At 46.3% G+C, this 24413-nt stretch overlaps 1 protein-coding gene across 1 annotated transcript in view; it reads right to left on the reverse strand.

Moving 5' to 3' along the window:
* LOC119956285 overlaps positions 1-23932 on the reverse strand; it is a 31283-nt gene extending 7351 nt beyond the window's left edge. Inside the window, exon 1 of the mRNA XM_038783369.1 lies at positions 23832-23932. Coding sequence (XP_038639297.1) covers positions 23832-23834 — 3 coding nt within the window. The 5' untranslated portion in view covers positions 23835-23932. The remainder of the gene's footprint in view (positions 1-23831) is intronic.
* Between the last annotated feature and the right edge of the window lie 481 nt (positions 23933-24413).

Here is a 24413-nt window from a genome sequence, read left to right on the forward strand (position 1 = left end):
CTCTCAGACTGTGCTCCCATCTCTCTGTACTCTCAGACTGTGCTCCCGCTGTCTGTACTCTCAGACTGTGTTCCCCCTGTCTGTACTCTCAGACTGTGCTCCCCCTGTCTGTACTCTCAGACTGTGTTCCCCCTGTCTGTACTCTCAGACTGTGCTCCCTCTGTCTGCACTCTCAGACTGTGCTCCCCCTGTCTGTACTCTCAGACTGTGTTCCCTCTGTCTGTACTCTCAGACTGTGCTCCCTCTGTCTGTACTCTCAGACTGTGCTTCCCCCTGTCTGTACTCTCAGGCCGGGATCTCTGATCCTCCTGTTGATCCTGGAAGTGAACAGCGTCAGTCATGAATTCCTGATTCCCCGTTGGAGCTGGGATCAGGAACAAGTGATTCCCACAGTCCCACCATCTCTCCAGACCCGTTCCCTGGGGCTCCGTCTGCTCAAAGCTCAGGAGTTCCTCAGCTTCCCTCCTGGGCCCATCCACACTCCCTCATCCCTAATTCCCTCCCCTCCTCCCCGACTCTCACTGGGCTGCAGTCCCACACAATCCAATATCTGACCAGAGTGTGAGCAGGAGCTACAACCCTGGGGATATCTGGGGTCCGGGACATTTGCAATGAATCCCCAATTGGGAATTAAATCAGGTTCTACAAGACTGAACCATCGAGCAAGAATGGACACTTTAAATGGTGAATTCAAAAGCTTTATTAAACATTACAAGGCATAAAGATAAGTCAGAAAGATACAAAGCAAAGTACCAGGTAAGGACGGCAGATTTCCTTTTCTGAAGAACATTAGTGACCCAGATGGGTTTTGATGGTTTCATCGTCATCGTTAGACTTTTAATTTCAGATTTTTATTGAATTTAAATTCCACCATCTGCCCTGGTGGGGATTCGAACTCTGGACCCAGGAGCATTCCCCTGGGTCTCTGGTCCAGTGATAATACCACTCCACCACTGCCTCCACTTGTATACTTAAAATCAAGTGTTAATTATGTGTAGTTATAAAGCATAAAATATTACAAACTTTGTTACAGATTATGTTGCCAATCTTTCTAATGCAACGATCGATTGTTTATTCTTTCACCGTCACACAATTAACAGCGAGTTGCTCTCGGCCTTTCTCCTGGTCCAATCCACACTCCCTCATCCCCGATTCCCTTCCCTCCTTCAACCCCTGGATCCAAGATCCGAGAAATTCTCCCCATCACCCAGTGTTGGACAGTTCATTAATACAGTCAATATACTTCAGGCTGGTTCGTGAAAGGTCATCGTGTAACTAAATAGACCCCTTGAGACTTTGACATGAAGAATGCGATCGATTAATATAAGAAAATGGCGATAGAAGAGCACAGGGAGATCCCATTGGATAGGACAGGGTGTGATGCCTTTTGCAGTAGAATAGCAGTATGTACTGGGCCCAACTGGGCTGGACTCTACATGGTGGGATTGTGGAATTTGGGGGTAAAATAGGATCAAATTCCACCCAGTGACTGAATGACAGCCTCCCAATATTGCCCTGATTCAGTGAGTGTGTGACTGACAGCTCTGATGGATTGGAAGCTACACTGAGATCCGGGTTTAAGTGGGGGTCAGTAGGACACCCCTATCTGATGGGGGTGAGGGGATTGTGGCCGGATTGAGGGGGTCTGAACCCACCAGTTCAGTAACGAATATTTGTTTATTCACGGCCGGGACAAATCTCTAAGCAGTGGGGGAACCACCTTTGAGAAATGCCAAAGTCCAAAATATGGACTATCTCTTTATACAAACACAGCTTAGAGGTGGTGCCCTTAAATTCCTAGATACACCAATGATTTGGCAAGGATCCAGAACATGTGCTTATATGAAATTATTATCCTACGAAAGGCTGGTGACTATGATGCAACTTGCTGCTGCTAGTGGTTTTTCTTATCGGATCTGTCCCTCAGGTTCAACTTCCTTATCTCCTTCTCTCTCGTGCTCCTGAGTCATCTCGAGTCAGCTCTTTCACATTCCAATATCCCTTGTCTCAGTCGACAAGGTTTTACAGACTCATCTTTGCTGTCTCTGTATTATCAGATACAGAATTCTACTCTCATCTCACTCCCTCAATGTTTTAACATTATTTACTTGAGGATCACAGATATATTTCAGAGCCTTAATATTACATACAGACAGCAAGGTTTAAAACAAATAAATGAAATTCACTTCCGCATGGGCAGGGTTACAGTGACCAGGGTCTGGGAGGGACCCCAGTGTGGGCAGGGTTACAGTGACCAGGGTCTGGGAGGGACCCCAGTGTGGGCAGTGTTACAGTGACCAGGGTCTGAGAGGGACCCCAGTGTGGGCAGGGTTACAGTGACCAGGGTCTGGGAGGGACCCCAGTGTGGGCAGGGTTACAGTGACCAGGGTCTGGGAGGGACCCCAGTGTGGGCAGGGTTACAGTGACCAGGGTCTGGGAGGGACCCCAGTGTGGGCAGGGTTACAGTGACCAGGGTCTGGGAGGGACCCCAGTGTGGGCAGTGTTACAGTGACCAGGGTCTGAGAGGGACCCCAGTGTGGGCAGGGTTACAGTGACCAGGGTCTGGGAGGGACCCCAGTGTGGGCAGGGTTACAGTGACCAGGGTCTGGGAGGGATCCCAGTGTGGGCAGGGTTACAGTGACCAGGGTCTGGGAGGGACCCCAGTGTGGGCAGTGTTACAGTGACCAGGGTGTGTGAGGGACCCCAGTGTGGGCAGGGTTACAGTGACCAGGGTCTGAGAGGGTGTCCAGTGTGGGCAGGGGTACAGTGACCAGGGTCTGGGAGGGTGTCCAGTGTGGGCAGTGTTACAGTGACCAGGGTCTGGGAGGGACCCCAGTGTGGGCAGGGTTACAGTGACCAGGGTCTGGGAGGGACCCCAGTGTGGGCAGGGTTACAGTGACCAGGGTCTGGGAGGAACCTGAAGTTAAAACTCACCACTATTCTTAGAATTCCCCCTATACCAAAAAAAAGGTTGATATTCTAAATGGTGAACAGGGATTCTCACTCCCTGACTCCAGTGCAGGCTTCTGTGAGTGCTATTCAGGTCAAACTATCTTTTCAAGTTATCCCCCGGTATAACCCATACCTTCACCGAAGAATTTTACCTACTTACCCCTTAATAGCATTGATGTCCTGGGTCCTGCGTTATTAAGGAAGTGAAGTAAGCTAATAACCACTTTTTCTGGTTAAGTTATTTTTATTATTATATTTTTTCTTTTAAAAGCTGCAAACACTTTCTTTACAGAAAGGAAAAAAGATCTTGCTTCTGGCTGCTGCTGATTGCTTTAGGCCCACCTTGGCAATCGATCTTCTTAAAATCTGGTCTTCTTGAGTTGTATTCGCTGGTGAACTCGGTTGCTGTGTCCTGTTCTTCCCATGCACCGAGCTGTGAGAGCTGGCTCTGCTAGCTATCTCTAAGCTGACTCTGACTTCTGTTTAAATTCTAGTCTTCCTTAGATGTATAACTGTTTAAACTCGGCTGCTTGCCTTGTCTTTCCCATGACCGAGCTCTCTCTCTCTCTCTCTCTGAGTTCTCCTCCCCTTCTCTCCTGTTGCTGGTTTCTCCTGTCCTCTGTCCTCTGCTGCTGGTCCCTGGGTTTATATTCTCTTTCTGAGAGTTATTAAGTTTTAACGACTTTATTGTAAATGGGCTTGTTTCACTTTGATAGTTTAAAAGTATCTTTGATGTAAACATCTTACTACAACTAATTATTCATTTTGGGCATATCGTCTCCTCTCAGATCTGATTAAACAATGCTTTGGTTTCAATAGGTGTTACTTTTAATTCTGTGATTTCAAATCGTTTAATTTTCCAATTGTCCCCAGCTCATAACTTTGCCTTTGATTTTGACTTACATGATGTTTCTCGTAGACAGGTCGTCTCCAATTTTCTTTTAATTGTTTGATGTTCATAGAATTTTACACTTTAAATTTGACACCAAATTTGACTGAGTATCTTCCATCCTTTCCAGCTGTTTACTAAGAGAGTTTATTTCAATTAAGGTGTGAAACTTTGCTTTTAGCTGTATGCTAAAATTTAACTTGGTTATGACTTGAAAGACTTGCCTGTTTTAAACATTCGTCACTTAATGCAATTGAAACTCTCATCCATGCTTTTTCAGATGCTTCCTGAGATAGTTACATTCCATGAAGGTGTGAGCCATTGTTTTAGCTTACCACATGAGACTGGTGTGTTTGATTAGCCTGCTTGTGAGCAAGAATCTGCATTTTACAACCCTGCTCTTTGAAGCTGCTATGAAACTTTTGTGGGATCTTTCCCTGTACCCTCTCAAACCAGATATTGCCAGACTTCCATGTTTCAAATGACACATTTTTCTGTATTTTCAAGAACACCCCGTCTTGACATTTGAAACATAACTATATAATTTGGTTAATTGTCCCCCCATCCAATTGTACTAACATATATCCCCGATCTTTGTCATTTGTATGCATGTGTTGGAATTTCAAATTGTGCACCAAAATCAACACGTAAATGCATCCATATCTCAGACCAGTGTCGATAAGAGTCTTTTCTTTTCCTCAAGTCCAATTACCGTGAACCATAGCCGTTGTTGCTCAGGAAGGTAACAATCGCTTTCCATGTGTTCCACTACCTCCAAAGCATTTTACTTCCTTGGGATAGCAGCACCGTAGAAGCTTCCTCGTGTCCCTTAGAAACAGCACACAACTCAGTTCATCAGTAACCATAAAGGTCTTTTGTCCATCACTGGCTGTTACGTGTCCCATTTTTCCGTTATCCAAATTGCTTTTCCATTGCTGATTGGAATGGTAAATTACGATATCATGTACCACCCACTGATTCCCTTGTTTCATTAATTTAAAAGGTTCAATTGATCCTCCTTGTATTCCTAACTTCCCCATTAATGTCTAACATTGTCGTGAATCATGTAAGTCTGCCAACCCCTGGTTTACATGAGAGAATACCTTTCTGACAAATTTCCTTCAAATCCCTTTCAACTGTCATCATTTCCCTTACACCATGAAAGTGTATATTTTCCATTACAGCATTTGTAAAACCACATTGAACTGTCACTTTTCCAAATAAATTCTCCCTATTGTTAAATACACAGTAAAAAAAAATTAAGTCTTATCTTAACATATTACTCATTACCTAACCACACAAATAGACTGTGTGTTACAACTTTACATATTTGCAACTGTTATCACAATTTAAATACTAGAAATAAATTACAATATCGAAACATCCCTTCTTGGCTTTGGGGCCAATAGTCATTACGTACTAAATATGGCATATAAACAACATCAATATTATTTGTAATGTTCTATGTAGTTAAATCAAGAAAACACACTAAACTATCCTTCTATTAAAACATTCACACAGTTTAGAAATGCGGATCAAGTTCTTTAACGGCACACCTACCCCCCTTATCATATATATATATATATATATAGCAGTCCCTATCAAGTTACATGAATTTTTTTTTAATAACAATTACAGCTCTTCAATGCAATATTGTTTTGCTGCATTGGTAACAATTTTCCCACCGTGGTATCAAGCTACAAAAATTCTTAAATGATTGTCATTTATCATATTGGGGTTCCTCGTCAGTCGCTGCTGTCTGCCGAGACCCTTAATAACTCCACCGTGTAGTACATACCCCGTGGAAACCACAGATCATCCATCAGCTAATGTCCAGTTAGAGATGTCTGACCGGAGGTTTCACTGTCCAGTAATAATTTGATATTTTGATTTGTCTCTAACCCGTAACGTTTTCCTCCGGGTTCTGTCATTTAATTCCCTCAAATATGTAGCCAATTCTATCATTAGTTTCCCCCCAATCCTGTCTAAAAGATTCTTCTCTGGAGCGTAGTTCTCTTCCTTCTTGTGAACTGGTTTGTTATTTATTTTTTCCATCTGAAAAATCAAATGAACAGATCAAGGGTGGAGAGGGCCCTATTCTTTAATTTGTACTTTCTATTTTCATTTGGTTAACCCAGAAGTGCCCCCTCCAGGACTTCCGGATTTCTTTTGCCACCATTTCTTTTTGAACTGGTTTATTTTCCATATCCTTGATGTACATCATACAATCAAAGCCTGTTAAGCTTCCTCCTTCTGTCATTGCCAATTGGTTTTAATATTTTAATTTTTCTGCATCAATTTGTATTAAATCTTTTCCGGCAATCAGATACTAATTTCCTGATACTGCAATTAATTCTCCAAACTAACTTCTGGTCCAATATCTTTATTCTCTAAAGCTCCTTCTTCAATGTATTTAACATTCTAAACATCATTATCTCTGCTAGTGTATGTTTGTGATCACCGGGCACTAGGACCCTGCGGAGCCATGCAGTGTCAACTTCAATGCAGCAATTTCAAAGTCTGCAGCAGCTGACTGCTGCCCAGCACAAACTCTTTATCTGTTTATTCTGAGACCAATTTAGTTCTGAACGTCCTGATTCACTATCCCATAATATTGATCACATTTCTGCCTGCCATTTATAACTTCCAATTTATGTGAAAATCGGCTTAGTAAAACACAACATTTTTTAAAAGTACAAACATTTAAAGAAATTCACAATTCCTTATTAGACATACACACACTCATTCATCCACTCAGATCTTGGATCTTTACTCTGCAGGATTTCACAAATCCTTATTAAACACTCATTTATCCACTGAGATCTTGGACCTCTATTCTGCAGGGTTTCAGTTACTCTTAACAAAAATTGAGACCCCTCCATGCTGATAAGTTTCACTTCTGCAGGAGTTTTTTTGCCTCTGTTAAGCTTTTCTACTCTTGTTTCATTGTTTAAAATCTCTTGACTGTATTCCAGGGCAAGAGAATTACCCTAATTGCCATTTTTTGGATTTTTTTTTTTCTGTTCCTGGTTGTCCCTTTCAGGTGCACTCTGAAATTAAGGATAAGTACCCTTTCTGGGCCCTATCCAAGGCTGACTAAGGCACTATCTTCCTGTTTTAGTTAAGGGTCAATTGGTTATTGGTTTCTGAAGATTCTAAGCGTCCCTATTTTCCAGAAAATGTCCGCACAATCTGCCTTACTCTGAGGATGATTTATTCTTTGGCCTCTTTTACCAGTAACGGATGCAAGATTTTAGTGCTATCACCAAAATGTCTTGCAGACTTTTTCTCAGGGTCAGTATCTTCTAGTCTACTGATTTTCACACCCAACCTGAGCTTCAGTCCCCTCGATCCACAGAATATCCTTACAAAAGCCAATCACACATGACTTTCCAGACTAAACTCGGCAGGTAAAGTCTGACTCACACATAGACTAGAAACTTCTAATATTCTAGCCTTTGTGCCGGTTAGAAACTTCTAATATTCCAACCGTTTCTTGGGAACTAAAAAATTCTAATATTCTAGCCCCTACTCTGCTTAACTAGAAACTTCTAATATTCTAGCCTCGCTTTACCTAGAAACTTCTAATATTCTAGGCCTCCACGCTGGGCGCCATGAAGTTAAAACTCACCACTATTCTTAGAATTCCCCCTATACCAAAAAAAAGGTTGATATTCTAAATGGTGAACAGGGATTCTCACTCCCTGACTCCAGTGCAGGCTTCTGTAAGTGCTATTCAGGTCAAACTATCTTTTCAAGTTATCCCCCGGTATAACCCATACCTTCACCGAAGAATTTTACCTACTTACCCCTTAATAGCATTGATGTCCTGGGTCCTGCGTTATTAAGGAAGTGAAGTAAGCTAATAACCACTTTTTCAGGTTAAGTTATTTTTATTATTACATTTTTTCTTTTAAAAGCTGCAAACACTTTCTTTACAGAAAGGAAAAAAGATCTTGCTTCTGGCTGCTTCAGGCCCACCTTGGCAATCGATCTTCTTAAAATCTGGTCTTCTTGAGTTGTATTCGCTGGTGAACTCGGTTGCTGTGTCCTGTTCTTCCCATGCACCGAGCTGTGAGAGCTGGCTCTGCTAGCTATCTCTAAGCTGACTCTGACTTCTGTTTAAATTCTAGTCTTCCTTAGATGTATAACTGTTTAAACTCGGCTGCTTGCCTTGTCTTTCCCATGACCGAGCTCTCTCTCTCTCTCTCTCTCTGAGTTCTCCTCCCCTTCTCTCCTGTTGCTGGTTTCTCCTGTCCTCTGTCCTCTGCTGCTGGTCCCTGGGTTTATATTCTTTTTCTGAGAGTTATTAAGTTTTAACGACTTTATTGTAAATAGCCTTGTTTCACTTTGATAGTTTAAAAGTATCTTTGATGTAAACATCTTACTACAACTAATTATTCATTTTGGGCATATCGTCTCCTCTCAGATCTGATTAAACAATGCTTTGGTTTCAATAGGTGTTACTTTTAATTCTGTGATTTCAAATCGTTTAATTTTCCAATTGTCCCCAGCTCATAACTTTGCCTTTGATTTTGACTTACATGATGTTTCTCGTAGACAGGTCGTCTCCAATTTTCTTTTAATTGTTTGATGTTCATAGAATTTTACACTTTAAATTTGACACCAAATTTGACTGAGTATCTTCCATCCTTTCCAGCTGTTTACTAAGAGAGTTTATTTCAATTAAGGTGTGAAACTTTGCTTTTAGCTGTATGCTAAAATTTAACTTGGTTATGACTTGAAAGACTTGCCTGTTTTAAACATTCGTCACTTAATGCAATTGAAACTCTCATCCATGCTTTTTCAGATGCTTCCTGAGATAGTTACATTCCATGAAGGTGTGAGCCATTGTTTTAGCTTACCACATGAGACTGGTGTGTTTGATTAGCCTGCTTGTGAGCAAGAATCTGCATTTTACAACCCTGCTCTTTGAAGCTGCTATGAAACTTTTGTGGGATATTTCCCTGTACCCTCTCAAACCAGATATTGCCAGACTTCCATGTTTCAAATGACACATTTTTTCTGTATTTCAAGAACAGACCCCAGTGTGGGCAGGGTTACAGTGACCAGGGTCTGGGAGGGTGTCCAGTGTGGACAGGGTTACAGTGACCAGGGTCTGTGAGGGACCCCAGTGTGGGCAGGGTTACAGTGACCAGGGTCTGGGAGGGACCCCAGTGTGGGCAGGGTTACAGTGACCAGGGTCTGTGAGGGACCCCAGTGTGGGCAGGGTTACAGTGACCAGGGTCTGGGAGGGACCCCAGTGTGGGCAGGGTTACAGTGACCAGGGTCTGGGAGGGACCCCAGTGTGGGCAGGGTTACAGTGACCAGGGTCTGGGAGGGACCCCAGTGTGGGCAGGGCTACAGTGACCAGGGTCTGTGAGGGACCCCAGTGTGGGCAGGGTTACAGTGACCAGGGTCTGGGAGGGACCCCAGTGTGGGCAGGGTTACAGTGACCAGGGTCTGGGAGGGTGTCCAGTGTGGGCAGGGTTACAGTGACCAGGGTCTGGGAGGGACCCCAGTGTGGGGAGGGTTACAGTGACCAGGGTCTGAGAGGGAGCCCAGTGTGGGCAGGGTTACAGTGACCAGGGTCTGGGAGGGACCCCAGTGTGGGCAGGGTTACAGTGACCAGGGTCTGTGTGGGACCCCAGTGTGGGCAGGGTTACAGTGACCAGGGTCTGGGAGGGACCCCAGTGTGGGCAGGGTTACAGTGACCAGGGTCTGGGAGGGTGTCCAGTGTGGGCAGGGTTATAGTGACCAGGGTCTGGGAGGGACCCCAGTGTGGGCAGTGTTACAGTGACCAGGGTCTGGGAGGGGCCCCAGTGTGGGCAGGGTTACAGTGACCAGGGTCTGGGAGGGACCCCAGTGTGGGCAGGGTTACAGTGACCAGGGTCTGTGAGGGACCCCAGTGTGGGCAGGGTTACAGTGACCAGGGTCTGGGAGGGGCCCCAGTGTGGGCAGGGTTACAGTGACCAGGGTCTGGGAGGGACCCCAGTGTGGGCAGGGTTACAGTGACCAGGGTCTGGGAGGGACCCCAGTGTGGGCAGGGTTATAGTGACCAGGGTCTGGGAGGGACCCCAGTGTGGGCAGGGTTACAGTGACCAGGGTCTGGGTGGGACCCCAGTGTGGGCAGGGTTACAGTGACCAGGGTCTGGGAGGGACCCCAGTGTGGGCAGGGTTACAGTGACCAGGGTCTGGGAGGGACCCCAGTGTGGGGAGTGTTACAGTGACCAGGGTCTGGGAGGGACCCCAGTGTGGGCAGTGTTACAGTGACCAGGGTCTGGGAGGGTCTCCAGTGTGGGCAGTGTTACAGTGACCAGGGTCTGAGAGGGTGTCCAGTGTGGGCAGGGTTACAGTGACCAGGGTCTGGGAGGGACCCCAGTGTGGGCAGTGTTACAGTGACCAGGGTCTGGGAGGGACCCCAGTGTGGGCAGTGTTACAGTGACGAGGGTCTGAGTGGGACCCCAGTGTGGACAGGGTTACAGTGACCAGAGTCTGGGAGGGACCCCAGTGTGGGCAGGGTTACAGTGACCAGGGTCAGTGAGGGACCCCAGTGTGGGCAGGGTTACAGTGACCAGGGTCTGGGAGGGATCCCAGTGTGGGCAGTGGTACAGTGACCAGAGACTGGGAGGGATCCCAGTGTGCGCAGGGTTACAGTGACCAGGGTCTGGCTGGGATCCCAGTGTGCGCAGTGTTACAGTGACCAGAGTCTGGGAGGGATCCCAGTGTGCGCAGTGTTACAGTGACCAGGGTCTGGGAGGGACCCCAGTGTGGGCAGGGTTACAGTGACCAGGGTCAGTGAGGGACCCCAGTGTGGGCAGGGTTACAGTGACCAGGGTCTGGGAGGGACCCCAGTGTGGGCAGGGTTACAGTGACCAGGGTCTGGGAGGGACCCCAGTGTGGGCAGGGTTACAGTGACCAGGGTCTGGGAGGGACCCCAGTGTGGGCAGGGTTACAGTGACCAGGGTCTGGGAGGGTGTCCAGTGTGGGCAGGGTTACAGTGACCAGGGTCTGGGAGGGACCCCAGTGTGGGCAGTGTTACAGTGACCAGGGTCTGGGAGGGACCCCAGTGTGGGCAGGGTTACAGTGACCAGGGTCTGGGAGGGACCCCAGTGTGGACAGGGTTACAGTGACCAGGGTCTGGGAGGGACCCCAGTGTGGGCAGGGTTACAGTGACCAGGGTCTGGGAGGGATCCCAGTGTGGGCAGGGTTACAGTGACCAGGGTCTGGGAGGGACCCCAGTGTGGGCAGGGTTACAGTGACCAGGGTCTGGGAGGGACCCCAGTGTGGACAGTGTTACAGTGACCAGGGTTTGGGAGGGATCCCAGTGTGGGCAGGGTTACAGTGACCAGCGTCTGGGAGGGACCCCAGTGTGGACAGTGTTACAGTGACTAGGGTCTGGGAGGGACCCCAGTGTGGGCAGTGTTACAGTAACCAGGGTCTGGGAGGGACCCCAGTGTGGGCAGTGTTACAGTGACCAGGGTCTGGGAGGGACCCCAGTGTGGACAGTGTTACAGTGACCAGAGTCTGTGAGGGACCCCTGTCGTAGTCAATTTTTTCCCCGCTTCTGTACTGTGATAGAAAGGTTCAAGCAGCACTCATTAGGTAAGCAAAACTGAACTTTATTTTACGAATTACAACTGCTAGCAGTATTGGCTGAGACTTGAAGTCGGAAGGCAGTCAAGTACAAACTGCTGGGTCCGTCCCAAGTCTGCAATATCACAGAAGAATAGGACGATTTTTTATACATTATAGGATCAAGATAACATGAATACAGCTTGGTCAGGAATTTGATCAAAAGTAAAATACAAGTAATAATCATTACAATGGCGTCACCTTGCTGACCTTTAGGGGACTGGGGTCTCATATCATTATCTTGTCTTTGTTTTAAGAGATGGAGCAAATTTGTTTAAGTACAGGAAGAGACAGTTTTTTAGCTTATCGTATGTATTTAGACTGCTCTGGTCTCATGACGAACGCGCCTTATCCGAGTTTTAGAGTCAGCCAGTTCTCAGGTCAAGTTGACTTTGGCTGTTTGTATTTGTGCCTTAGGTTATGTGAAGTCAGTTTAAATTCAATTGTACCAAGAAGACTTGACTAGTTTTCCCATCATGCCATTATTTGCTTCGTACAATACCACACTCCCCCCTTTTGTCATATCATGACAACTAGCTAAATAGGTATATCCATGATTCGTTTGAAAATGCATTTACACAAGCAGGCAAGCAATCCTATCCCTAGTAGCATTAGTAGAAGTTGATTAAAGGCCTTAACGATCCAATCAAATAATCCATGACCCAACCACCCTTGCCAACCCGGCGGGTTAGAGTCGTGAAATTCACTGCCAATTTCTTGAATTTGAGCAGCCCGTTTCTTAATATGGTCGGCCTGGTTAGTGATATTTTCAGAGCCATCTGGAATGTAAGTACAGCACTCTTGGCCTATGATAGCGCACGTTCCTCCCTGCGAGGCTAACAGATAAACCAAAGCCAGTCGATTTTGTAATGCCACGGTCCGGACAGCCACTAGCTCAGCTGAGACCTCGGCCTGTGCCTGTCCAGTGTCCCTGGCTTCTGTTGCCGTTACGTTTGCCAGATGTTCCAATGCTGAGGCCATGTAGATCAGTTCGTTGGATGCCTTGCCCGTTCCATACAAGGGAAAGGTCATCATAAGGAATTGTTCCGTTTTAGAAATTGTTCTTCTTGCTCGCGAGGGGGAGTGCTTAAGGGTGGGTCGGTGATGCATTTGGGGTACGAAATATCCCAGAAAGCAGGATCCTGTCCAATCAATGGGGAGCCACGGATATGCTTTAGTGCCGCATATGAAATAGGTTCCATTGTAGGCTGTAAAATCATCAACTGATGTCATCCAGGGGATTATATTGGTAGGTTGCACCTACTTTGCCCCATTAACTTTCCTTTCCCTGATTTATAAAACATATGGAACCTTGAACATTATACGAGTGGACAGTGAGGGAGGATGGAGTCAAGGCATGATTATAGGTAGGTTGATATGAAGCTGAAAATTTAGTCATGTCATAGCCAGCAGATCTCCATATTTTCATATTCCCCCTATCTCCCCTGATCCCTGTTTGATTTTGTCATAAAATCCATTCAACTGTCTGCGGTATGAGAGGGGAGAGATTGGAGAGGTATTCCTTCCCTCGAATGGACGGGGATGTGGGTACAAACCCAACACTTGCTAATATTCAATTTTTCGGCGTAAAGATATGACATATGTAAATAGGTATTGGAAGGCAGGTCTCGTTTAGTTCGTTGTTTTACTACCGAGTGGTCATTAAGGCTAAATAGTCCAGAAAGTCCAAAAATTATACTGAAGATCTTCATCCTGTGTTCTCGTCTGGGTTGGAGACTATCTTCTTGCAATCGGATAGATGTGTCCAACTGGAACGTCCTTCAAGTTTGACCGAAGTTGGTGTCGTCAGTAATACGAGGAAGGGTCCGCTCCAGCGTTGTCCTAGTTTCTTTCTGTCCCAGTTTTTCACCAACACGTGGTTTCCGGGTTTGACCACTGGATATCGAGGGATGGCTGTCCCTGCCATTACTGAGAGATGTGCCTGTTTTACCTGTGAGTGGAGAAACTTCAAAGAAAGTGTTAATTACTTCAAATAGTTCTGCATTTGTTCCCCCATCACTTGGAGGTCTACTCCCTCTGGGGGTTTTTCATGGGCATCCCAGGGAGTCCTCATTGGCCGACCATAGACTATCTCTGCAGCTGACAGTCCGGTCCGCGGATGGGGAGTCACTTGCATGTGAAACAGTGCCAAGGGTAATACTTTTAGCCAATTTAACCCAGTTTCTTCAGTTAATTTAGATAATTTTACTTTTAACATCCCGTTGGCTCTTTCCACAATTCCTGCTGTCTGCGGGTGATACGCGCAGTGCAGTTGCTGTTTAATTACAAGGGCTTCGCACAATTCAGTATTGATCCGTGCTACAAAATGTGGTCCATTGTCTGAGCTCACCATTTTGGGTACCCCAAAATGAGGAATGACTTCCGTTAACAACAACTTCACTACTGTATGTGCCGTACAATTAGTGGTGGGGAAGGCTTCAATCCATTTACGAAACACATCGATTATTACTAAACAATATTTATAGCACTGAGCTTTTGGCAATTCGATAAAATCAAGCTGTATACAAGCAAAAAGACCATCTGGCAAGGGGGTGGTTCCCGGAGGGCATTTAATACCTTTACCCCTATTATGTTTCATGCAAATGACGCATCGATCCAGCCGCGTTTGCGCTGCTGTATTCAAATCTGGGTGCCACCAAGTTTTTAGGAGTAGCTGTACCACTCCCTCCTTGCCAAGATGGGTACAAGAATACAAATAATCAACAAGTACCGGCAATAAAGAATTCGGAATACAAACTTGACCAACTGGAGTCAGCCAGAGGTCTCGTGTCAAGGAGTGTGAACACCCCATTGACTTCCATAGTGTTCGCTCAGAATCAGAGGCGTCCCTCTGTAATTTTAAACTTCAGTTATCTCTGGCATGCCCTTCGTCCTCAATGCAGGTACCTGGTTTAGAGCCTGATTTGCCCCACTGGGAACTAGAGGTTGATGAAGCTGCAGCTTTAGCAGCTGAATCAGCACGGGCATTTCCTAATTGAACAGGAGTGTCACCCTTCGTGTACGCAACACATTTAATAACTGCCAATTGACGGGGAAGCTGAATAGCATTGAGGAGATTTTTAACCCAAAGAGCATTTTGAATGGGAGTTCCCGCAGAGGTGAGAAAACCTCGCTGCTGCCAGAGGCGACCGAAATCATGGGTCACGCCAAAGGCATACCTAGAATCAGTGTAAACATTAGTACTTTTGTCTGTGGCCAAAATACATGCTCGAGTAAGGGCGAATAGCTCGGCTTTTTGTGCAGAGACAGGGGTCTGGAAGGCTGCTGTTTCCTGCACGTCGGTGTCGGTTACCACGGCATATCCCGACTGTGGGACGCCAAATGGGGAAATGGAAGAACTGCCATCAACATAAAAAATTAGATCTGGATTATCAATAGGCCTGTCTGTTAAATCCTGGCGAGGTGCGGTAAGGAAGTGATTCCGAAGTAAACAGTCGTGTGGTGGGTCCCCAAGGTTATCGGGGGGCTGTTCAAGGAACACAGCAGGATTTAAGGTTGAACAATAATGAAAAGAGAGGTAGGGGTTTTGCAATAGTGAAACCTCATAGCGGCTCAATCGCGCTTGAGTCAGATGCTGGGTTTGCTGAGACGTTAGGAGAGCCACGATAGAGTGTGAAGTATGCACTTGTACTGGCTGGTGAAGCGTCAGATTAGAGGCTGCCTGTGCTAACAAATGGACAGCCGTAAGAATTTGGGTGCAGGGAGGTAGACCGCAAGCTACAGGATCTAATTTGGTAGAATAGTAGGTGACCGGATGACGCCGGTCACCGTGTTCTTGTGTAAGAACACCAGTGGCGCATTTATCAAGAACATTAACGTACAGCTGAAAGGGTCTGTCATACATAGGTCGTCCTAGCGCTGGGGCGGTAGCCAGGGCGTTTTTCAGAATAATGAAAGATTGCATTGCTGAATCAGGTTGTTCAAACTTAAGAGGAGCATTTTGAGAGGAGTACGGAGTTAATTCTTTAGTATGTACAGTAACATTCGGAATCCATTGTCTGCAAAAGTTCACTAATCCTAAAAAGGCTGGCACCTGCTTGGGCGATGTAGGAAATGGGGTCTGCAGTATAGGAGTAATGTGTTCCTGAGTAAGGGAGTGATCAGTAGCACTTATTAGGACACCCAAAAATTTGACCTGTCGTTGGCCTTTATGAACTTTAGCGGGCGGGCTCACATATCCCCATGAATGGAGACGGATGAGCAGGTAAAAGGTGTCACGCTGGTTAGCAATGAAATCAGGGCTGGCAAGGAGTAAGTCATCAACATATTGAATGATGGTGGAGCCACCAGGAGGTGCTAATGTCGCTAACTGGGAGTGCAATGCCTGTGAGAAAAGGTTTGGGGAATGAATGAAGCCCTGTGGAAGTCTAGCCCAGGTGTATTGCTTTCCCTTAAATGTGAAAGAAAACAAATACTGTGATTCAGGAGCGAGGGGGATCGCAAAAAAGGTCTGTTGCAAATCAACAAGGGTGAAAATCGTCGTTTCCGGTGGGACATTGCTAAGGATTGTTGCCGGATTCGGGACAATAGGATGTAAGGGTTCCACTATCTGATTAATACGCCGGAGGTCTTGGACCAAACGCCATTCGGATGGTCTTCCTATCTTAGGAACTGGAAGAATTGGGTATTTCAGGGCGATTGGCATGGCATCAGAATTCCCTGTTGAAGGAACAATTGAATCATAACCAAGACTCCTTCTTCAGCCTCGGGGCGCAAAGGGTACTGTGAAATCCAGGGCAAGGGAGGGACATTAGTGAAAGCAACTTCGTGTTTGGAGGCTTGCCCATAAATCTGCGGGTAGTTCAGGAGTCGTAGATTGGGTTGAATGATGATGGTGCAGTGTGCCAATGAGGAACAAATGGGCGTTTAAAATATTCTAAAGTGCCTGCGGGTAGGGTTTGACTTTCACTGAGGAAAGTATCAGCTTGTCCTCATAGTGCAGCTGCCGGAAATCCCAAGGACTTGGCACAGCAGCCTTCGTTGACAGAAAGGGTCACGTGGGGTGACACAAGTCTCGACTGACGCCATAGGCTGTGGGGTAAATCAACAAGAAAGGCAGATCCTTCTTTTGTCTTGGTAAATGCTCTCCAAATCGGGCGAGGTTACTGTATGATCGTAGCAAAGAGTGACATGTGGATTGGGAATATCTAAGGGAGGTGAAAAGTGTGAGGGATCAAAATCAATCAACCACCACTGTGGAGTAATGAATAGGGGAAAATTTCGAAGCTGGGCCTGCGGGATAGGTGATATGGTAATGCCGTTATCAAGGCTTGGGTCACTATATTCTCTCATCTGGACTCTATCGGGTGTTTTAATAGCTGTGCCCAAGTGTCATTAATCTTCTGTAAGACTTCCTGCAGTTTTTAGATTTTTATTTTTTTAAACAGTGGTACTCAGGGTTAACGTTAGCTGCCAGCATAGAACACAGAGAAGGTTTCAGGTAATAACAAGGACCATGTTGGCATCGATATCTCTTTACCTCTTTCAAATCATCACAGCTGTCCCTGGCTCTCTCTCTCTCCTTCAATCTCTTCCTCTGTCTCTCTTTCTCTCTCTTGGATTCAGCCCTTGTCCTTGGGGACAAATTTCGAACAAAAACATTTTTCATTCTCCTTCGAAAACTTTATCTGTGTTATTCCATTTAAGTCAATTTGCACTGATTAATTTTAGAGGCATTAGCTATTCTTAGAGACGTGTATTTTTTCTTTGTCAATTCAAAAAAGACCAACTGTCTGCTGAAATGGTTAATGTTTCCTGCAGAATCTAAGGGGCGGTGAACTTGGCGTGATGCCATTTACGTCTTTTCACGCAATCCAAAAACTTATTCATATTTCAATTACTCTTATTTGTAAAGTTACTTTCTTTTAAACTGATATAGTGTGAACTGAACAACTTTGGGAACATTTGCAAGAGGAATTATGAATGTTTTGCCATTAATTTAAAAACAATTCAAGTACGCATTTTGTTGTCCTTCAAAAGAACCACTTGTTATCAAAATAAGGCCAGTACAGCGTTCCAAGCAGTAGTTAGTTTACATCATCTGATCTATTAAATTTTGTTCAAAAGCAATGCTAAACTTTAGTCATTATTGCCAGCATGCTTCTAAATTGGTAACTCATTAACTTCACTTCCATAATTCCCTTATTGTGGATCTTTTAATCAACACCTTTTAGTCAATTATCATGTCTTCCGTAGAGAAGATATTTCCGGCTTGCATCTGTGACCGAGTGCGTGTCGCTAAGGGGGACACATCAGCGGGAGTCATTGGTAATGGGATCAGAAGTGGGAGTCAGGACTTTGGACAGTGGAATTGTAGGATCGGGGAGCATGAGGGTGGGGTCCAGGGTTGAAATCCTCCTCCTCTTCGGTATCGCCTGAATAGGGGAACATCGGCATGCCAGAGCAACTGGGAGGATCCTCCTTTCCTATAGTCTTATAGGCCAGTCCTACTTTTCTGCCAACAGGAGGTTTGTTATTGCCAGATTGCGTTTTTAGTGTTTTGGCTGTTTTCCATCCCAAAGCTCACATTACAATTTTAAAGTAGAACATAGAACATAGAACAGTACAGCACAGAACAGGCCCTTCGGCCCTCGATGTTGTGCTGAGCAATGATCACCCTACTCAAACCCACGTATCCACCCTATATCCGTAACCCAACAACCCCCCCCTTAACCTTACTTTTTAGGACACTACGGGCATCCCCCCCTGTCTGTATTCTCAGACTGTGATTCTCTCTGTCTGTACTCTCAGACTGTGCATCCCCCCTGTCTGTACTCTCAGACTGTGCTCCCTCTGTCTGTACTCTCAGACTGTGCTCCCGCTGTCTGTACTCTCAGACTGTGTTACCCCTGTCTGTACTCTCAGACTGTGCTCCCTCTGTCTGTACTCTCAGACTGTGCTCCCGCTGTCTGTACTCTCAGACTGTGCTCCCCCCTGTCTGTATTCTCAGACTGTGCTCCCTCTGTCTGTACTCTCAGACTGTTTTCCCTCTGTCTGTACTCTCAGACTGTGCATCCCCCCTGTCTGTACTCACAGACTGTGCTCCCCCTGTCTGTACTCTCAGACTGTGTTCCCTCTGTCTGTACTCTCAGACTGTGCTCCCTCTGTCTGTACTCTCAGACTGTGCTCCCTATGTCCGTACTCTCAGACTGTTTTCCCCCCTGTCTGTACTCTCAGACTGTGCTCCCTCTGTCTGTACTCTCAGACTGTGTTCCCTCTGTCTGTACTCTCAGACTGTGCATCCCCCCGTCTGTACTCTCAGACTGTGCTCCCTCTGTCTGTACTCTCAGACTGTGCTCCCTCTGTCTGTACTCTCAGACTGTGTTCCCTCTGTCTGTACTCTCAGACTGTGCTCCCTCTGTCTGTACTCTCAGACTGTGCTCCCTATGTCCGTACTCTCCAACTGTTTTCCCCCCTGTCTGTACTCTCAGACTGTGCTCCCTCTGTCTGTACTCTCAGACTGTGCATCCCCCCGTCTGTACTCTCAGACTGTGCTCCCTCTGTCTGTACTCTCAGACTGTGCTCCCTCTGTCTGTACTCTCAGACTGTTCTCCCTCTGTCTGTACTCTCAGACTGTGCTCCCTCTGTCTGTACGCTCAGACTGTGCTCTCTCGGTCTGTACTCTCAGACTGCTCCCTCTGTCTGTTATCTCAGACTGTGCTCCCGCTGTCTGTACTCTCAGACTATGCTCCCTCTGTCTGTACTCTCAGACTGTGCTCCCCCTGTCTGTACTCTCAGACTGTGCTCCCTCTGTCTGTACTCTCAGACTGTGCTCCCGCTGTCTGTACTCTCAGACTGTGCTCCCTCTGTCTGTACTCTCAGATTGTGCTCCCGCTGTCTGTACTCTCAGACTGTGCTTTCCCTCTGTCTGTACTCTCAGACTGTGCTCCCTCTGTCTGTACTCTCAGACTGTGCTTCCCCCTGTCTGAACTCTCAGACTGTGCTTTCCCTCTGTCTGTACTCTCCGACTGTGCTTTCCCTCTGTCTGTACTCTCAGACTGTGCTCCCTCTGTCTGTACTCTCAGACTGTGCTCCCTCTGTCTGTACTCTCAGACTGTGCTCCCGCTGTCTGTACTCTCAGACTGTGCTCCCTCTGTCTGTACTCTCAGACTGTGCTCCCTCTCTCTGTACTCTCAGACTGTGTTCCCTCTGTCTGTACTCTCAGACTGTGCTCCCCCTGTCTGTACTCTCAGATTGTGCTCCCGCTGTCTGTACTCTCAGACTGTGCTTTCCCTCTGTCTGTACTCTCAGACTGTGCTCCCTCTGTCTGTACTCTCAGACTGTGCTTCCCCCTGTCTGAACTCTCAGACTGTGCTTTCCCTCTGTCTGTACTCTCAGACTGTGCTTTCCCTCTGTCTGTACTCTCAGACTGTGCTCCCTCTGTCTGTACTCTCAGACTGTGCTCCCTCTGTCTGTACTCTCAGACTGTGCTCCCTCTGTCTGTACTCTCAGACTGTGCTCCCTCTGTCTGTACTCTCAGACTGTGCTCCCTCTGTCTGTACTCTCAGACTGTGCTCCCGCTGTCTGTACTCTCAGACTGTGCTCCCGCTGTCTGTACTCTCAGACTGTGCTCCCTCTGTCTGTACTCCCAGGCCGGGATCTCTGATCCTCCTGTTGATCGAGGCATCATTCGGAGATTTCTCTCCCTGCATCTTTCCCTGGAGGAAGTGGACTGTGATTGGACACACCCATTGACAAACCACCAATGGGGAGAGAGGCTGGGTTGATTTAAAATCAGGAGACCAAAGAATGAGTCAACATTCCTTCCACCATCTCTCCAGACCCGTTCCCTGGGGCTCCGTCTGCTCAAATCTCAGGAGTTCCTCAGCTTTCCTCCTGGGCCCATCCACACTCCCTCATCCCTAATTCCCTCCCCTCCTCCCCGACTCTCACTGGGCTGCAGTCCCACACAATCCAATATCTGACCAGAGTGTGAGCAGGAGCTACAACCCTGGGGATATCTGGGGTCCGGGACATTTGCAATGAATCCCCAATTGTGAATTGAATCAGGTTCTACAAGACTGAACCATCGAGCAAGAATGGACACTTTAAATGGTGAATTGAAAAGCTTTATTAAACATTACAAGGCATAAAGATAAGTCAGAAAGATACAAAGCATAGTACCAGGTAAGGACGGCAGATTTCCTTTTCTGAAGGACATTAGTGACCCAATTGGGTTTTGATGGTTTCATGGTCATCGTTAGACTTTAAATTTCAGATTTTTATTGAATTTAAATTCCACCATCTGCCCTGGTGGGGATTCGAACTCTGGACCCAGGAGCATTCCCCTGGGTCTCTGGTCTAGTGATAATACCACTCCACCACTGCCTCCACTTGTATACTTAAAATCAAGTGTTAATTATGTGTAATTATAAAGCATAAAATATTACAAACTTTGTTACAGATTATGTTGCCAATCTTTCTAATGCCACGATTGATTGTTTATTCTTTCACCGTCACACAATTAACAGCGAGCTGCTCTCGGCCTTTCTCCTGGTCCAATCCACACTCCCTCATCCCCGATTCCCTTCCCTCCTTCAGCCCCTGGATCCAAGATCCGAGAAATTCTCCCCATCACCCAGTGTTGGACAGTTCATTAATACAGTCAATATACTTCAGGCTGGTTAGTGAAAGATCATCGTGTAACTAAATTGACCCCTTGAGACTTTGACATGAAGAATGCGATCGATTAATATAAGAAAATGGCGATAGAAGAGCACAGGGATATCCCATTGGATAGGACATGGTATGATTGCCTTTTGCAGTAGAATAGCAGTATGTACTGGGCCCCACTGGGCTGGACTCTATATGGTGGGATTGTGGAATTTGGGGGTAAAATAGGATCAAATTCCACCCAGTGACTGAATGACAGCCTCCCAATATTGCCCTGATTCAGTGAGTGTTTGACTGACAGCTCTGATGGATTGGAAGCTACACTGAGATCCGGGTTTAAGTGGGGGTCAGTCGGACACCCCTATCTGATGGGGGTGAGGGGATTGTGGCCGGATTGAGGGGGTCTGAACCCACCAGTTGTTGCTGTAATTGGTTCCTATCTGAATGGGTGTTGGGTGTCGCTTCCCCTAAAAAGGACATTGGATCAAAATTAATTTAACTCAAATTCCTATTATTCATCAAATGCTGAAAATACAAACACATAAATCTTTTTACAGAGTCCAGCCCAGTGACTCTGTTCCTGATCGTTCCTCTCTTCCAAGGGAGGGACAACTTTATAATCTGCAGGGTTAATGTTTCTAATTGCTTTACATGCATCTTTGATGTCATCGTCAGGGATTTTAAACCACTTAGTCCCTCCGCCCAGATCCACTTTGTACTCCTCCAACGCCTCACGAACATTCTTTTCATCATCCTTATCCTTCATTTTCGTTGAACATAAATAGATCAGTTTCCGGGGGTTTCCTGTTTGAAGCTGAGAAATTCGACGTTGGTAATTGTTGGAATGACCGACTATGTAATAATCAGTGCCTTCCTCCCGGAGTAAGTAAACACGTTTACCCTGAAAAAGGGAAATAACTTGCATTTGTTCAGCATCTTTCACAATCTCCACACATCCCCAGTGACATATTTGTAAAGATCATTCAATCAATGAAAAGATCCCAAACAGTGGACGTGAAGGCAAACACTGAGCCAGGAGGGAGGTTAAGCAGCTTGGTCATGGGGAGTGGGGATTATTGAGGAAGCTCTCGAAGGTGGAGGGGGTGCAGATGGGGAATTCCTGATCTCCACAACCTCTTTCCACACCAGCCAGCTCACAACAAACAGAATTTAAGAACTTAGAAAAAGAGTCGAGAGCATAAATATGCTACAAGAAAAAGCAACAATTTTAGTCCTGATCACTGGGTGATCTCACTGTATCTTGTATAAACAGCCCAGGGAGTGATGATAAATCCTTCCCAACATTTAACCTTGCCCTCAAGATTTCAGATTCCACGAGAGTCCATCTCAAATAATCTCTCCAATCAGACTGGGTTCAATCCCTTCAGTTTTTTAAACCCCTCAATTGCTCCCTCTCTGAGCCAAATCGGACAAACTGGATCCTGAATACACAGGATCCCAAATATTGTGATTATCCTGACCTTTGGGATGTTTAGCACAGGACTAAATCACTGGCTTTGAAAGCAGACCAAGGCAGGCCAGTAGCACGGTTCAATTCCCGTACCAGCCTCCCCGAACAGGCGCTGGAATGTGGCGACTAGGCGCTGTTCTCAGTAACTTCATTTGAAACCTACTCGTGACAATAGGCGATTTTCATTTCTCTCCACTCCACACACTCAATATCACTCACTGAGGAAGGTGATCAAAATTACACTCAACACTCAAGATTTACATCAGTTTACTTCATGGAATTTGAATAAATAAACTGCCTGTGACTAAAAGTAGAAAATGCTGGAAATACACAATGATTCAGTGAATAAAGAATGGGGATCCAGACAGCAGGAGACGGGGGTTTGAGGAGTTGGAAGAAAGAGAAAGAAAATCACTGGAGGGTTATCAGTTCAGTCGATTGTGGGGAAAAGAGGGAAAGAGAGTTTCACACTTTGAGGTTTAGGACCGAGTTCGAGTTGGAGAGAATGGATAAGTATCGATTTGATGATAATGAGGGTGTGGAGTATCGATCAATCTCTAAATGTAACTGTAAGAGGGGAGGAGAGATCAGAAAAATACTTTAGGAACGTGAGAGAAATGTGTTCAGGAGAATCCTTGTTTTTAGTCCGGAATTGTGGATTCTAAACTGTCAGGAATCTCTCTGCCTTTTCCTGATCTCAATCTCCCTGACAGCCTCAAAAACCTTCAATCCTCACTCATGGAGATCATTAAATCATCAGGAATCTGCTCTATTGGTTTGCAATTCATAACACACCAACCTAACTATAAATAGCAACTCTGTGAAACTCAATGTGAGGTCAACCATTCGGCCCATCACAGCCCTGCCATCCTGAAGGACCCCCACCCACCCCACCCTTCCCCAGAATAGAGGGGGGTCCATTGGGCACAGCGCCATGTGAAGCTCTCCCTGTGGGTGACACCCCTCACAGGAACCCCAGGGTGGGATCCCAGTCACTGTCCAGCTCAGACTGATCCTGCAACAAGAGCTGGTGAAGCAGAAAACTCAGCGAGTTACCCGGGAGAGAAGATGGAAAGGAATTGAAAACTATTGCAGATACTTTACAGAATAGAGCAGACAGTCCTTGGCCTCCCCAAGACTGTGTCACAGGGGGTAGCAGGAGTAGAGCTGACATCCCAGAGACACCTGGAGATAAACCCAGAACTCCAACATTGAAACTTAAATATTCCTCAGATAATAAACTTAACTCACCATCTTCAGTTGGAACCGTCTCTATAATTCTGTCTGTTCCTCTCCTGTATATATACCAACTCGGATAATGTTAAACTGATTGGAACAAGATTGCTTCCGTATTTATTGAACTGTATTCCTGGAATTATTGCATCATCATCATTGCAAGATTGACAAACACACACCCCACAGAACACTGCCTGAGACACTGAGATGGTGAATAGGGAGTAAACACCGGGGTCTGTGGGCGGCTCCCGTTTGGCAGTGTTACAGTGTCTAAGGACCCTCTGGCCTCCGTGATGGCGTGGATGCTCCTGCGCACTGCGCTCTGTGAGATCCCGGACAGGTCCCCACTCGGAGATTGGAAAGACCCCGTGGCGTAAAGGGTCTGGGCGACCGTCACCTTGACGTGGTGGGGTGGTTTCAATGCGAAAACCCATTGAAGGGAGAGTGGGAGTGTGTCCTCTCCATCTCCCTCGTCAGGTCCTTCTTGACTTCCTCCATCAGACTCGTCAGGTTCCGTTTGTGGATCCGTGTCCAGCCGTGGGGCTATTTGGACCCCAAGGTTGAGGAACTTGTTTGGGGCCTGTTTGAACGGCAGCC

This window comes from Scyliorhinus canicula, chromosome 23, assembly GCF_902713615.1.
Source record: "Scyliorhinus canicula chromosome 23, sScyCan1.1, whole genome shotgun sequence".
Taxonomy (NCBI): domain Eukaryota; kingdom Metazoa; phylum Chordata; class Chondrichthyes; order Carcharhiniformes; family Scyliorhinidae; genus Scyliorhinus; species Scyliorhinus canicula.